General features: G+C 41.5%; 1 protein-coding gene across 1 annotated transcript in view; it reads right to left on the minus strand.

Annotated features, from left to right (window-relative positions):
* agps (alkylglycerone phosphate synthase) overlaps positions 1 to 15,381 on the minus strand; it is a 29,002-nt gene that overhangs the window by 4,388 nt on the left and 9,233 nt on the right. Inside the window, exons 9-19 of the mRNA XM_079356943.1 lie at positions 14,318 to 14,443; positions 13,969 to 14,077; positions 9,270 to 9,397; positions 8,457 to 8,508; positions 6,902 to 6,978; positions 6,709 to 6,821; positions 5,125 to 5,194; positions 4,038 to 4,099; positions 3,118 to 3,207; positions 1,434 to 1,533; positions 871 to 928 (exon numbers count right to left, since the gene is read on the minus strand). Coding sequence (XP_079213069.1) covers positions 871 to 928; positions 1,434 to 1,533; positions 3,118 to 3,207; positions 4,038 to 4,099; positions 5,125 to 5,194; positions 6,709 to 6,821; positions 6,902 to 6,978; positions 8,457 to 8,508; positions 9,270 to 9,397; positions 13,969 to 14,077; positions 14,318 to 14,443 — 985 coding nt within the window. The remainder of the gene's footprint in view (positions 1 to 870; positions 929 to 1,433; positions 1,534 to 3,117; positions 3,208 to 4,037; positions 4,100 to 5,124; positions 5,195 to 6,708; positions 6,822 to 6,901; positions 6,979 to 8,456; positions 8,509 to 9,269; positions 9,398 to 13,968; positions 14,078 to 14,317; positions 14,444 to 15,381) is intronic.

The following is a 15,381-nucleotide window of genomic DNA, read 5'->3' on the forward strand; positions in this document are numbered from 1 at the left end:
ACGCCCACGCGGCAACAACACCGACCTGCTGTAAACACAAGGCCACAAAAATGTATATTTCCTCTGCTGCCCTCCCACCTCCAATCCTTGACTACATCTGTTTTGTTTGATACACAAAACCCAGAGAAACTAGCTCCATTTGTCAAGCGCTGATTGTGGGCAGACAAACCAGCCTGTCTGCGCCCAGATAGCAAAGCCTCGCTGTTATTAATCACAATTACAGAGTGGGCCTCGCACGCGGTAGCTGCATCAATATCCCCTCATCCCCTCCCCTCTGTCACCTCCCCATGCTGCTCGGGGTGGCCGGGCCACCGTTTGGAGGTCAGTGTACAGCCTCCGATAACGGCGGCATCATTTACCCTGGCCTCCGACGCCTCCTTTTTATTAGCAATCTTTTAATTTTGAACCCGTCCCCGCCTTCAGGAAAAATTGTGATTTAATATCGCAGCTGATTCACTGCATACTGTTTTTGACAGGAGTGATGAATAGCCTGAAGTGATGTATGAAAACAGCGAGGCGGATGGCAATATAGATAAGGCAGCCATTTCGGTTAGCCCTGATGGGGCCCCCCCCCAGAGTTGCCCCCCCCCCCCTCCCCCCCGCTGCTCACGTTTCATTTGGCCACTGCTGAAATGAACAAATAGCCGAGTCAGAGCGATTCATCTGAGGAGAGGAGGAACAGATTCTGGACATGTGAAGGAAGCAATGAAACATTTCTGACCACATGATCATTTTTCGTACGACTGGCCGCCTGCTTGCTGGAATGGAAGAGCATGGTGGGAAAATCTGCCACTCTATAAAACCTTTTTCCAGGTGAGAATGCAGTGTTCTAACTCATGAAATAAACGGAACATTTTTACGATCTTGTACCTCCATGGTGATGTGACAAACTCCCTCCGTTGGCAAGGATCTCTTCTCTGGCTGCATGCTGGGGAGGAAAAATAAATAAATACATTTGTGGCAATGACTCTGGTTAGAGGTGGGACAAAATATATAGATACAGCAATAAATATAATAATAAATATTGTTGTGCTAAGGATTAAATAACTGCTGCCAAATATCGATACTTCAATAAAAATACATCTTGATACCAAACACACTTCCCTATGCCACAGCAGCAAGGAGAAGAAGAAGAAAATGTTGAATAGCAGTGAAAATAAGTAAAAAATGTCAATAATTTTAATAATTCAAAATTAATCCTGCACGTTCCCTTTTAGGGATTTTTTTTCCTTTTTTTTTTAACAGAAATCAAGATGCAACATTATTGGATTGTTTTACAATATATAGATTTTAGCAGAATGGCTGTATCGTAATATTATTGCGACCACGCTCCTGTATCGTAGGTAGAGTCATGATGTGTCAGATCATATCGTGTTGTAAGTTAACCTGAGATTCCGCCCTAGTGTAAAGACAGGACAGTAAACCGCTCGTACCTCCACTTGTTCATACACGTGCACTGGATCGCTGAGTCCTCTGTAGTTAAAGGCAAAGTAAAAGTACACGCAGGCGCCGGCGTCGTACGTCTGAGTCACCCTGTGAGACAAACAGGAATGAAGTATGTCAGAAGAATCAGGAAAGAGCTCCTAATGTTCCCATGTGTGCTCTGAGTATTTACTGTAATTATTAAGGAGGCCGTTTTTTATTTTCGTACAGTCAATGCATTTTCCTGACTAATAGGAAGAGGAAGTTAAGTGGGAGGTTTGTCTTCTTCTTAGTGAACCCTGAACTCAATTCCACTCAGGTTTTTCAGAAGCAGGCGCGGCACTGAGGCACTCTTAGTTTTTATTGTGTCATAATCAGACATCAAATGCTTTTACTGAATCATCTGAGCCACATTTGTACCGCAGTACAAACAGGAAAACTCCACAGAAAATGTGTCCATTTGTTCCCAGACACAGAACAGTCTCAGTATACTGAGAATCATTGTTTGTCTCTTAAGTGTGTAAAGATACTTTAATAGATCAAAAAGATTCTCTAGTCTGCATGTTTACTATGTGGCCTCGTTCCCCATAGAGGAGCGGGATGCAGAGCCCCTCTTAATTTGACATGGCCCATCACCTGGCACGCTGACTCCTCTAAAGGTTAAATGGACAAATCAATCATGTGACAGACTGTGGCCGGGAAATGAATGGCTGGAGCATAATCAGGCTGCAGCCTAATCTGTCCGCACACTGAGAGCAGGAGCCTGGTGCACCTCAACGGGCTCGCCGCCTGTTCGTTACATTGTCTGTCTGTGAAACTGGCCTTTGCTACACTAAGGGGTCAGGTCAGGACCGGGTTTGAATCCGTTCTTTGGTTTTCGGCAAAATGTTGAGTATTTGTGTTGTTTTCTTTTTTTCAGGTAGGGAGATCCTATTTCACATCTGAACATGTCAACAATTATTCCATATAGGTAAATGTATTTTTCAAATAGTTCAATAAATGTTTTTTGCGGCTATATCAACAAATACTAAAGGGACCTTCTTGGAAATATTTAAAGTCTTTACCACAGATGATAAGGACAACATAATGACCTGACCTGGCGTACTGACTAACATTATTATTATGTTATTTATTTGGATGGTCACAATTTATTCAGGGTCTGTTCTACAAACATGTACTGCAAACATTGACCAGACTAGAGCACCAAATGTTAAATAATCTGAAACGCCTGCCTGCTGAACGCCCCATGAACGTAGGCCATATTTATCATTGCTGAGGCCATGGGTTATGAAGTTATGTCTTGTAATACACAATATAGATACAGTATATACTGTATTATTTTTTTAAACTTGGGGCATGAAAACGTTAAGTAAAAGTCTGGATTAAAGATTTACCCTCTTGCATTGATAAATGCAGGGAGTTTTCTGTGTGAAAACAGCTTCATGCATCAGTTACTTGTTTATGAGCAGAAAGCCACAGTTTAAAACAACTGGGAAAAAAAACTTTGTTTTTTTATAAAACAAATTTAATATTAGTGTACTTCTGTTAAGTGATCAAAAGTGTTAGTGGGAGAAATGGTTTCACTGTGGTAAGTGCTGTTTTGTTGGCTAGAAGGCTGACATGTCAAGGCCTGATTAAAGGCGAAGTGGAAAAGTTCTCTTGAATTGCATTGAAAGGATCCCTCGCAGACATTACCTGCATGTGGATAACGGTGGAAACTGTACTCCTTTGTCTTTACACTCTCGAGTAATGCGTGCTTTCACATTCCGGCATATGTCCAACACCCTGGAGAGAAGATTAAGAGCAGATTTTATTTTAATTAAACATGAAACAGATTTCCAGAATGACTCTGAAACTTCATGGAAATACTCCTCACTGGGATCTTTGTGCATTCGAAAAGTATACTAGTCTTTTACAAGGAAGTAACAAAAAAAAAGTGAAATTAATCGAAATACAGAAAAAGACAAGTGTAGGAAAGAGGAGGAGGAGGAGGAGGAGGAGACTGGCTAATATGACGACCACAGTGGGAGAGGTTCCCACTGTTGTGGAAATGGCCGCCAGTCCTGAGCATGTGCAGCCATGTGTGGAGGGGGGAGGATGGCGAGGAGGGCAGGTAATGAGCCAGGCACATATGCTCGCCTCAGTGCCTGATCTCTTGGTCTCTCCCGACAGGCATGTTACACAACACAGAGCTGTGTGTGCTTCTGGATGCTGTTGGGCGTGTGTGTGTGTGTGTGTGTGTGTGTGTGTGTGTAAAAATGATAAAACCATGTAGAAAATGCAAAAGACACTACATGAGGATGTATCTGTGTGTTTTTTTGAGGGAAAAAAACTAAAACCCACACAGACACAGACCTCTCATGCCATGTTTGTACATCAGTAAGAGTCTTTTTTTGTAGGGAGAGGAGGAAAAGCTTCCACCAATGCAGAGCAGGATAATGGGGGGGGGGGAAGGTGACTATCAAAGACAGAGTTGAAAAGAAGGAAAAGACAGGGAAACAGAGGACTCTCTGAGGACTGACTGTGTGGGAGGAAAGAAGTGTGGGAAGAGAAATGTTTACAGCCATTTAAATCAAATTGAGAAAGAAGCCTACAGCTCATAGCCGTGCATTTACCTGTCCCAAGGCACCGAGGTTTCAAAGGACTCCCCGATCACATAGTAGTCCATCCCCAAGTCCTGTGTAGGTTACAACATTAGTATAAGAGAAATGGTAAAAAAAAAAAAAAAAAAAAAAACTACTACTCCTATTTATTGAAATGCAAAAAGGCCATTTAACATAAGATTTACATGCAGAGTTACCAATTGGTTCCTGTAAAATACATGTTACAGATGTAAAGAAGTAGAGAATGAGTCGACACGTTTCAAGCAATAATACAACAGAAAGTTTGTCCGAGGTTTTAAGAGATTTTTGTTCTGAAAAGCTGAAAATCGCGGCGGGGGTTTTTGTTCAGCTTTGGAAATGCATCAAGACTTGCAGTCTAGAGGTCTATAGGGACATTTTTGAAAAGGAACTATCCACTAGAGAGTTTCCTGAGAACTACACACTATGGAGCCTTTTTTCCTGTCTGCATTCACACAGACATGGTTAAAGCTGATATGAGCCTTAAAGTGATGTAAGCCACTTACTCGACACAGCTGATAACATGAATCAAGCCGTGGTGAGAGCCGTGTCTGTTGTGTGTGGTTGGGTTTATGAATACATGAGTAACTGCGTTAGAAAGAATTGTGTTCATTTGTCAGTGTTGTTTTTTACGTTACATTTTTAATGATATTAAGAGCTATCTTAGTTCCTAAAACCCCGTTTAGAAGTCCCCGTGGTAGCTGTAGTTCCAAAGGAACTCCCTATAGTGGATAGTTCCTGTTCAAAAGATCCCCTTCAATCAATCCCTAACCAGTTCAAAACTCCTCCCAGTAGGATTCATTGTAAGTTAATGTGTCCGTATGATCAAAGGCTTCCTGACTGGAGTGACCCAAGACAACTCGCCAATGTCATTTTCACAGCAAAAGCTGTGCCCTCCTCCTGATGAAGATACCTCGGTGTTTACACCATGACACAAACTGTGACCAGATCAAATCAGAGACCTCCTCGGGTCACATTCTGCTCCGCTCCCTCTCATCTCTGCTGTCAGACTGAATCCTCCCCGCCCGCCCCACCTGCCCATCAGCTCAGGCAGAAAAAAAAGGCCGGAGGAGTGACCCACCCGGAGGTAAGCGATGACGAAGGTCAACATGTAGCCCCTCTGCCCATTGTCCTCTCCAGCTGCCAGGCCCCTGGAAGCAGATAACAGGGTTAATATTTAACAGCTCTTTTCTTTTAGCTTTGTTGCTCAGACCGTGGCACTCACAACAGCGGCCTGGGAGCCTGTCAATCCAACAATATACAGATCAATGAAGCTATGCTCCGTGCAACGCCACAGGTCAGCCACACATCCATCACCTGCAGTGGGTAATCAAATTTTCATCCAGCACCCAAACTAATCAGGCCAAGCTCATTACAAAATCACTATATGGATTTTTCACCCTTCTTCCTGTTTCTCTACACTGCAAGAAAATATTCCTCACAGAGCCGCTTCAATCCATCACCCGCACTTGATCTGACGGATGATCACGATTTATGAGAAATAATGCAATAAAGCAGAGGATGCTGCATGTAACTGACAAGTTTCTCATGGTTTAATTGCTGGCTATTACCAGGGCAGTGCTCCAGATACCTGCTGGTCTGGGCACAAGGCCAAACACTAACAACAAATGTAGCCAATAAGAACAGCACTGTTTAATATTGTTTTGCAATGAGCTTTCTCGAGTGTCTTACCAGCTATAATACATTTAATGATGGTGCGGGACTCATTTATATCAACTTTTATTGAAATTCATGTCACGTTCTGATTCTACAATCGTTACAGCTTCACTTTTATTTGAATACACAGAATGTATGAGCTTCACAGTTTTGCTCTTTTCTTACAAACATGTCAAATATTTGACAGATTTGATTAAAAACCAACATAGTTAAGTATTCCTGTTTTTATTTCCACGTACCCTGCAGGCCTTTTTGTGTTGGTTTTATTTTTTTTGCAGCCCAATACTGATATAACAATAAATTAAAGGCCTGTGTTAATAAGAATAAAATCATAAATGTTCTGGGGATAAGGGCAAAAAACCCCACAGAATTTTAGAATTGTGATTTTTTTAAATGCATCAAGCTTCCCCCTCCTTTTAAAACAATCTATTTCTCAAGATAAAATCACAGAGAAGGAATAATTCTTGATCACAAAAACCAATAATCTTTGAGCACAAAGTTGAACTAATGATGAAAATAACTTTGGTGAAAAGTATTGTTAGAGGTTTAGAAAGCGGCTCGGGATAGAGAGAGCATCCCTCTGCAGCTGACAGCTAACTGATTCCCACCAAACTCCTCATTGATCCGTTTAGTGATCAATCACACGAGCCAAGCACCGTGTCCTCTGGCCCTGAGGGGAGCTGTGCCCTACTATCACCGCCCACACCACACCTACTCTAACATAAAGGCCGGTCTGACAGGAGGACATCCACAGGTGATCCATCAATCCACACACAGACAAAGTACTGAGCAGGAGGCCAAGTCTGAAGTGTGCTTCTCCATCTTTGTTTTTCACTTCTACGACACAATGGCTGGTTAAATCAAGTGACATCACAGCCTCGACATCACATTTAGAGTCCCAGCTGATGGTGATTTGTGATTTTTGTGCTCTACTTTGCCTGGGATGTGCAGCCGGTCCTGTGGCAATCCTGTCTGAGCGACTACTCACCCAAATTTTGCAGCGATGTCATAAACCTGCTTCTCGTGCTGCAGGACCTTCTCACGGTTTCCCTCGAACAGCAGGGTGGCCACGCACAAGCGGTCCTGGTCAAACCCTTTGAACTGGTGATCAAAGAATACGTTTTATTTCATGGGAAACACTCAGGAGACTCAAATAATGATCTTCACGTCCTAATATTTACCTTGGTGATATACAGCTTCTTCAGCCCGTCCAAAAAAGACGTGAAAATGGAGGATACTTGTGGCTTCAGGGCATGACCTGTGAATATATCAGATAAGAGTCAGCTGCACCTTTTCACAAAGAAGTGAACCAGCAAAACAGATGCTGTTCACACATTAGTCATACCCCTACTTCTGCTTGCATCCTTAAGCGTTCTGAGAGGGCACACCGGTCCGATTTATTTGCCGCTTCGAACAAAAGCAGGAAAAATAAATGGTAACATTTGAATAACTTTTACAACTGGCCAGTGGCTGCTAGCGACAGCGACTATAAATCAGAGGGTTTCCGAAGGGAAGTGGGGTTGACACAGTGATATCCGTCTTCCTCACACACACTTTTTGATTTATTCCTGATCGGACGCACAAAAGCGCCCGTGGACAAGCGAAAATGAGGGGCTGGGGCCAATGGGATGGTTATCAATCACAGCGGGGAAGTCACGGGTGATGTCGCAGAGACTTAACAGTTCATTTATTTCCCCCCGTGCTCCAGTCTCTTCATCACTTAGTGTCCTAATTGTTTCCATTCCAAAATTTGATTGCAGGTCTTTCGGTCTCTCGCAGCCATCATACTTGTTAATTAAATACTCAACATGCACAGAGAGAAAATTACTCCTACACTGTGAATATTTTTACTTTTAACACTCCTCTCTGTGATTCCTTGCACTTAAAAACACAGAGCTTCCGACTACAACGCTCTCATTTTTCATCTCGTTCATCAGGACAGCCGCTGCTAAATCCTACTTGTAGTCTCAATCTGAGACAGACCTGTGAATACATCAGCTCTCCTTACTTACAGCCAACATGATTAAAAGTGAGGACAAGCCACTAATAAGCCCAAGAAGGTATCATGGAGCCACGAGTTTTAGTTATTAGCAGAAACCTGGTCGCTTCATCTTCCCTACTTAATGCAAAGAAGTGCCTACTCTGTGAAAAGTGGAAATGTAGGAGAGATAATGAGATCCCCGGGGACTGGAGAACTTTACAGTGATCTCTGGCAATGCCACATGCATTCCACTCAACCTGAAGAAACAACATTATACTATTTCAATGTACCAGCTACTTCATTTTAGCCAGGGTCATTTTTCATTTGGCTTCAATTCTTTTTATTTCTTCGTGCGTGCGTGCGTGCGTGGCAATTCTGCTGCAAAAAATGATAATCAATGTCACAGTACTGGGCTGAGAGGAACATAAAATCATTGCATGCTGTACCATTCATTGTTTTTTTTTTTCTCAGAACTTCAATGGGCCAACATATTGATACGATGTACAGTGTGGGAAACAAAATCTAACTTTAAAGAAATATTATAACTCTCACGCTGTCAGGTAAAAGCTAAAATTGTGTGTTTTATTGCAAAGCTCTGTTAATCAAGGGAGGACTACGGTCTGAGGACTAGATGAAAAAAGAGGAAGAAAAAAAGGTGTATGCATACAGTTAATAGTAGCAGTGATATTCATTGATGTACATCTAAGCTGCTTTTTATTGTGAACATAAAATAAATAAATAAATAAATGACTTACCAAATTTAAACTGCTCATTATCCATGAGTCGTATGGATGCTGGGGCACACCTCTGAAAAACAAAAGTTGGCGTGTGTTCGTTTTTTCGGAAACAGAATAAATAAGATAAAATGAAAATAAAGCTTTCAATTAATAGCAGACCAAACTGTCAACATCTGATGCAACTGTTGCAGGATGCATACAAATATTTTTTCAATATCGGAAACGTTCCTCAGATTCTTAAATCAGATGTATTGCCAAGTGGGATTAAACATTTTTTAAAAACAGAGATTATTTAAATCGAGTATGAAATATCAAAGCTAGTGAAATGCAGTACTGCCAAGGGACTGAAGTTCAACAATGTTGTCTGAAATGCAACTAGAACTGTAAGAAACGCTGCTACAGAGACTGAAAATGGGCTGAAAACACTCAGTGGGCTTGGTTTGTTGGGTTCTGGGCCTTAAGGTGAAAGTAAGAATACACAGAGTAACACTTTAGAGTAGACGCCAAATATCGTCAAGTTGCAGTTGAATTTCAAATACAAGAATGTTCTGGATTCAAGTACAACATATTTTGTCACCCAAGTAGTTTCAAGTCTCAATATAAAAGTTTTACACTGCAGCAGATGTAAATGCAGAGGACACAAGTTGGTCTAAGTAACATATTTAAATTTGTGCTTCTTCTTTTTTTTTTTTTTGAGAAGTCCGATTTTATAAAGAGGTGAAATGAAAACGGGAAAGGGCTTATCAAAGTCTGGACAAATTCAGACTGGCCCTTAACTCATATGGGGGCAGCAGTGTATGAAGTTACATGTGTTGAAAGTTATTACGTTACCTGTTTGGCAACCTCTCGGAGACAGGCAACTCCCAGCTCAAAGTTAGGGAAGACCACTGAGCCGTATTTCTGATACTCTGGCATAGGTCGGATCTTCATCGTTACCTCAGTGACCACACCCAGGGTCCCTGTGGAAAATCCCAAACATTCGGTGTAAAACTAAAATAGGTAAATCGGTTCCCACTGTTGATATGACCCAACCCCCTCTCAGGGCAGAACTCTAGACCGTTTTACAAGGCTCTGGTACATGTCCCCAGGGTCCTTTTGGGGGACCTTTGTCTCACATTTCACCTGGTAGATCTGGTTTTTTCTACCACACACCAGGGGATGACCAAGATTTATCATGTCGAGAGTGTGAGGAAATAAAGCAGGGCTCTATCAAAGGCAATGAGGCCAACAGCAGCAACACATACACAGGAGCACCAAAACCTCAGACTGACCTTTGGAGGCTGAAAACTGTCAAACTTTAGCTGCTGCTGCTGCTGCTGCTGGAGTCAGATTGCATTCTTAAAAAAAACAAAAAAAAACACACACACAAATACTCCACCATACACAGACAATATGTTTCACCATGACAGAGACTTTTAACCCAAATCAAGAAAAAAAAAACAAAGGTCACCAAATCACAGATAATTATTTAAAGACATTTTTACTTTAATGTGTCACTCTGTATTCTGCCATGTGCAGGTAGTTTGTGTTAAATGTTGTAAATGCACTAGTCAACAGCACTCTAACAGACAGATCTACCTTTTAGCTCCATTTTCAGACCTCTCACTGCCCTGTGAGCCCGCCGTTCCAAATTCCAGACTAAAAACCAAAAAGGGGATAAAGCCAACCTACCAGGTCAGCGAGGCCAGTAAGCTCTTCTTAAGTTACCAGCGAGCCTTTCCTCGATTTAGCTGAATTTTTACCTAAATTTTACTTTTTAAAATTCCTTTAAAAAGAACGGTTTGTATGTATAGTTCTCTGAAAAGTATTTGGTCTTAAGATGTTTGTTACCTCATATTATATTCTACCACTGGCCGGTTTTTACATTTGCTCGATTATTGCTGTCCTTGTAAAACACTTTGTAACTTGATTTTGAAAACAATTAGCGTCATCATGATCACAAACACTCAAAAAAATATGAATGCTGTGTTTTGGTTGTGGAATCATTGTGTGAGGCTGAGTGCTGTACATTTAAACTAATCTGTGTCGAGGAAATGATCAAGACTTCACACAACAAGACTCCTTCGACTCAGACGGCTTATGTTGATGAAAGTTCATACATCAGATGATTACTGCAGGAGACATGATTCAACAACACACTTGTGGTTCAGTACCATGCTCAAACATAACTGCATAACTTCCAAAGGATCTGCATATATTAAAAAATATATATATTATCATTATCAGGGTCGTGTCACATTGACCCACCTAGAATAATCTCTGACGTCTAGGAGCCTGGAGTGAACAACAAGTTCCTCCAAACATCCTTGCATATATCAAAAAGAGCTGTTCAGACTCTCCAAGCTGTCCTTGGTTTCTAGACAAAGCTGAACTGCATCAGGTCTGACTGACATCAGGAACAGTGAATTAACATTTAATCAAGTAATTACAGAAATTCTATAGAAATCTGAGCTGTCGATTTTTTGCCACTTCAGGATTCTTCTAGTTCTTTAGCCTCTATCTTCTCTGCTGTGTTCATTCTCACTGGCTCTGCATGCTGCTGAGCTACAATCAGGTATTACACAATGAGTTTGTTGGGCATTTCCAGGACAAAATCTTGTGGTATGACGTCACACTGTTTAATGTGATTATCATTCAGATCAAATATGTTTAGTTTAAAGACTCTTGGTCAAACATATGACTGGTAATGACAACATGTAACTTAAAAAAATAAATAAATAAATAAATAAATAAATAAATATATATATATATATATATATATATATATAACTGATTAAACGATTGTATCAATCTCTCTGGGCATTCATGTTCTTCATTACAAACAGAGTGCTTTTATACGTCTCTCCTGAACATTGCCTGTTCCGTCAGGGGCTCCCTCAGCCTGTTATGGCTCTTAATGAGCCCTCAAACACTGACACTACATGTGGCACGCTGCTCCCTAGTGGCCCAGTGGAAAACATGTGACTCCATTGGAACAGAGCAGGACACACCCCTCACTCCTGACGGCACGCAGGGGAGTGGGCAGGAGGAGTCAGAGCGAGAGAGAGCGAGAGAGAGAGCTAGAGAGAGAGAGAGAGAGCGAGAGAGAGCAAGAGTTAGGGAGGAGCTAGAGAGGAGGGTGAGTGAGGGAGGAAAAAAGAACTGTAATAAGAAAAGCAAGGTCATAGAAAAGGTCTCATGGGAAGAAAGCCATGCAATGAAATGCTGAAGAGTAGCGTAAGACATTTAAACGGTGACAATATCTCTCTCTGTCCCTCTCTCTGTATGTATGTATGTATGTATGTGTATCTATATATATATTACTTGAAGTGAAGGGTCCCCCTGCGTTCTGGTTAAAGGGCTGTGTGGACAATGCTAAGTGCTAACCATTGTGGGGCGACCATTTTACAATCATGTAACAGACTAAATGAACACCAGTTGGTTCCGACACACCTTCATGACATCCTCTATGGTTGACATTTAAAGTAAAGATTATTATCATCGATTATTCCAGTCATTCGGGCGGAAGTTAGCGAGAGGGAAAAAAACCCCCACTTAGCATTCCTTCTACTTCAAGGTCACAGAGATAGTGAGACCTGCTTGTTGTGGAGTGAATGAGAAGCTTGAGGTTTTCGCAGTAATTTCTGATCAAATGGATGTTTTCCATTTAGCATGCAGAGCATAGTCAAGGGTGTGAGCGCGGTGCTTTGTTGTCGCCTGCTGTCAGGCTGCAGGATGTGGAGGCTGTGGTGATGAGGTAGATAATTTTAATGAGACTGTGTGGTGGTTTGACCTCTTCGGTATCAGCGTTAGGCTTCCCAGTAGAACAGGTTCTATCAGAGATGTGTGGTCCTGTCCTGTCTGTGTTACACCACCTAAGCTGAACAGAAAGCCCAATTTCACATCATGACACGAGTATTATTAGTTTAAGCTCATACAAAGGGCTTTTTAAACCATGCTCCCACAATAAGGAGAGAATGCTGCCACTTCTTATTTTGCTCTCAGAGCTCGGAGATATGGAGTGCTGTTTTTTTGTAGCTGATATAAGAATGAACCCTTCCTGATATAAGAATGAACCATTCAAAGCTAAATGTGTACTTCTGACCTTTTTTAAAATTCGCTTGAGTTGTTTAATGATCCTATGTTCACAGTTTTTGTATTTTAACGGGGAACATGACAGGTTTTTGTTTTTATATGTGAACAATTTGTCAAACAGATCTGTGTCAGCAAATAAGTACACCACATCCATATTAACAAACATGTACTTTTTATGACCTTATCAGTGTGTTTAAAAGGATTTTAGAGAGTGCAGTGGATTGGTTGGCCTCTGCTGCTAAATGAATAGATTTATTAAAAGTGGAGGAGGCTCATTTCTGGACACTTTCCGTTTGGAGTTATAAGCTGCTCTGATTAATGGAGATGGTGAGACAGATCTACACAGACGACACTCTAAATGACCTTTTTTCTCCTTAACCATCGAGTCTCAAAGCAAATTCAGACCTCTCCTGTATCCCCATGTATTTATGTCATGTTTATACATGGTTTTGTATCTGTATTATAGAAGTAAGATTTGTCCGAGTTATTTTCTATTATACTTAAATCAAGACTCTGAACATCTCTTAAGACAGTATGTGTCAATGTAACCCGCTGCTCTTGGTGGGTGTTTCTTTTTTGTTTGGTTTTCTGCGGGTTGTTTTCTATACAGACATATATTTTGTATTTCGTTTTTTTTTGTTTTTTTTAATTGTTTTGTTTATCATTTCTTGACAAAAACTTACGAGGTCCATAAACCTAACAATGAGAGAAGTTCTGACAAGAGTGCTGCTGTAAGTGGTTTGCTCACTACCATCACTGCAGAGCGGCTGTTTGAACATATTTCAAAAATAAAGAGTCTCCTGAAACATGAAGCCGGACTGTGACCACTTTATGCAGCGTTGGCTTGACCTGTCACATAGAGACTTATTAGCAGACACTGTTACACTCTTAAAGCTGAACTGGACAGTGTGGATGCAACTGACACAGTGTTGTGACATTAAAGAATTATTAATTCTACATTTTTTAATAGTGACTTTATCTTCTAAGCAGGTTTGGTTATGCTCTAATATACTGGTGGTAGTCTTAGTAAATTGAAATTACTTCTAATGAGAACAAATGGAGATTTGGGCAGTGATCCCAGCCCAGTCAGGGAGCAGATTGCCGAGCTTTGTAGGGTGAATATAAAGTTTGCATCCACAGCTGTTTAACATAGCCATGCCAAGACTCCAAACCTCCTCATTATGTAGGGGGGAACCTGGCATATGGCAGTATTCTCTGTGGGCATTCGCAAGGACAGGGCACGGCAGATGGGGTGGAGAGGACACTTGCTGGTTCCTAACTTACACCCCCCCCCCCCCCCCGATCACTTTCAGCACCAGTGCTGGTTAATGTTTAAGAGGCCCCGTGCATGTGAACCAGCCTGATGTTACCGTTTTATCTAAGAACATTCACGCAAATTCACAAACTCACAACCACGTGAGTGTGTCACTCAAATCTCATGAGAAAGGGGGCAAACCTTCTGAGCCCAGGATGAAGTGGTGAATGTCCGGCCCTGTGGACATGCGTGGGCCCTGACAGCTCTTCTCGATCACACCTTGGGGAGTCACCATCTTTATGTGGATGACCTAGAAAGTCAGACAACAGCAACATCAGAAAAGCTCATTGGCAGACATTCTTTAAATTGATGCAAACAAAGTAATTCAGATATTACACCACCTGCATGAAGATATTTCTCAACTGATACTTGGACTTTTTAAAGGCCTGGGTAAAGTCCAGAAACCCTGCTAATAATTACCTTCCAAATTACTAGTCCTAACTTGAAACAAACAAGAGGCATTAAGTTAAGGTGAGTGTGCGCATCTCACCAGGTCCTCAATGTTGCCATAGACATTCTTCTTCATGCCTGATGCTCGGGTTGCTACCCAGCCCCCCAAGGAGCTGAACTCCATGGAGTCAGGCTCGTGCCCTGTACAGTAGCCGCTCTCATTAAGCTGTGACAAGAAAGAAGGAAAGCACACGTTTGTTCGTGCAGATAAAGTAGAGCCAAAAAATGTTTGGAACACAGTGATGTAAATGCCACAAGAATGTTTTAATAACAAGCAAAAAGAATGAGCAAGCAAAGGGGGGGAAAAAAAAAAAAAGAAAAAGAAAAAAAGAAGATAATTGCAGCTCGGCTGCTGCATTTCACTGCACTCGTTTTGCTGCAATGCACAAACTCTGGGTTTTATGGCATCATAGATTTTTACTGCAGCTTAAAATAAACCAAGTGGAAAGAGAAAAAAAAAAAGAGTCAAAATGAGAGATCTGAGTACTATTTGGGCAGCGCTAAATGTGGCTGCTCTATTAGATCACTGAATTGGTTTGTAATATAAGAACTGCATGTTGCAAGGTGACATGTTGTGGTCTTTTTTTATTTGCAATGGTAAAACTAAAACAACAGACACTCTACTTCCACATGCTGAGGTTATTCCGTGAGCTATGTTAAGTCTAAGACATTAGTCATGAAAACTAAGGCTTTAACAGCCCCAACAATTCCCTGAGTACTGTGAGTGGCGTCTTAGTTACTGGTCACGTGGCTACAGAAAAGTGACTAAATACCAGGGGGCACTTAAGAGTGTGTGATACACATATAGAAGCTCATCAGATATCCATTCCCCACAGGTTCGAGGAGAATGTGACGGTCATCAGGAACCCACACATTCTCTTCAAGGCAGCCCAACCCCTGAAAGATGGCATCTTTAGGCAGAACATTTAATAGTAATAATAACAATAAAGACCTTAAAGTACAACAACCCCCACCAGAGGCACAAGATGGAGGTTAAGTCAGGCCTTGTTTTATAACCACACTCCCCTTGAAGGCAGTTTATAATGTAGACCCATCTGCTCCATCAAAATGGAGCAGTCTAAATGCAGAGCCGGTGTCCTCTTC

This window comes from Symphodus melops (genome assembly GCF_947650265.1).
Source record: "Symphodus melops genome assembly, chromosome: 12".
Lineage (NCBI taxonomy): Eukaryota > Metazoa > Chordata > Actinopteri > Labriformes > Labridae > Symphodus > Symphodus melops.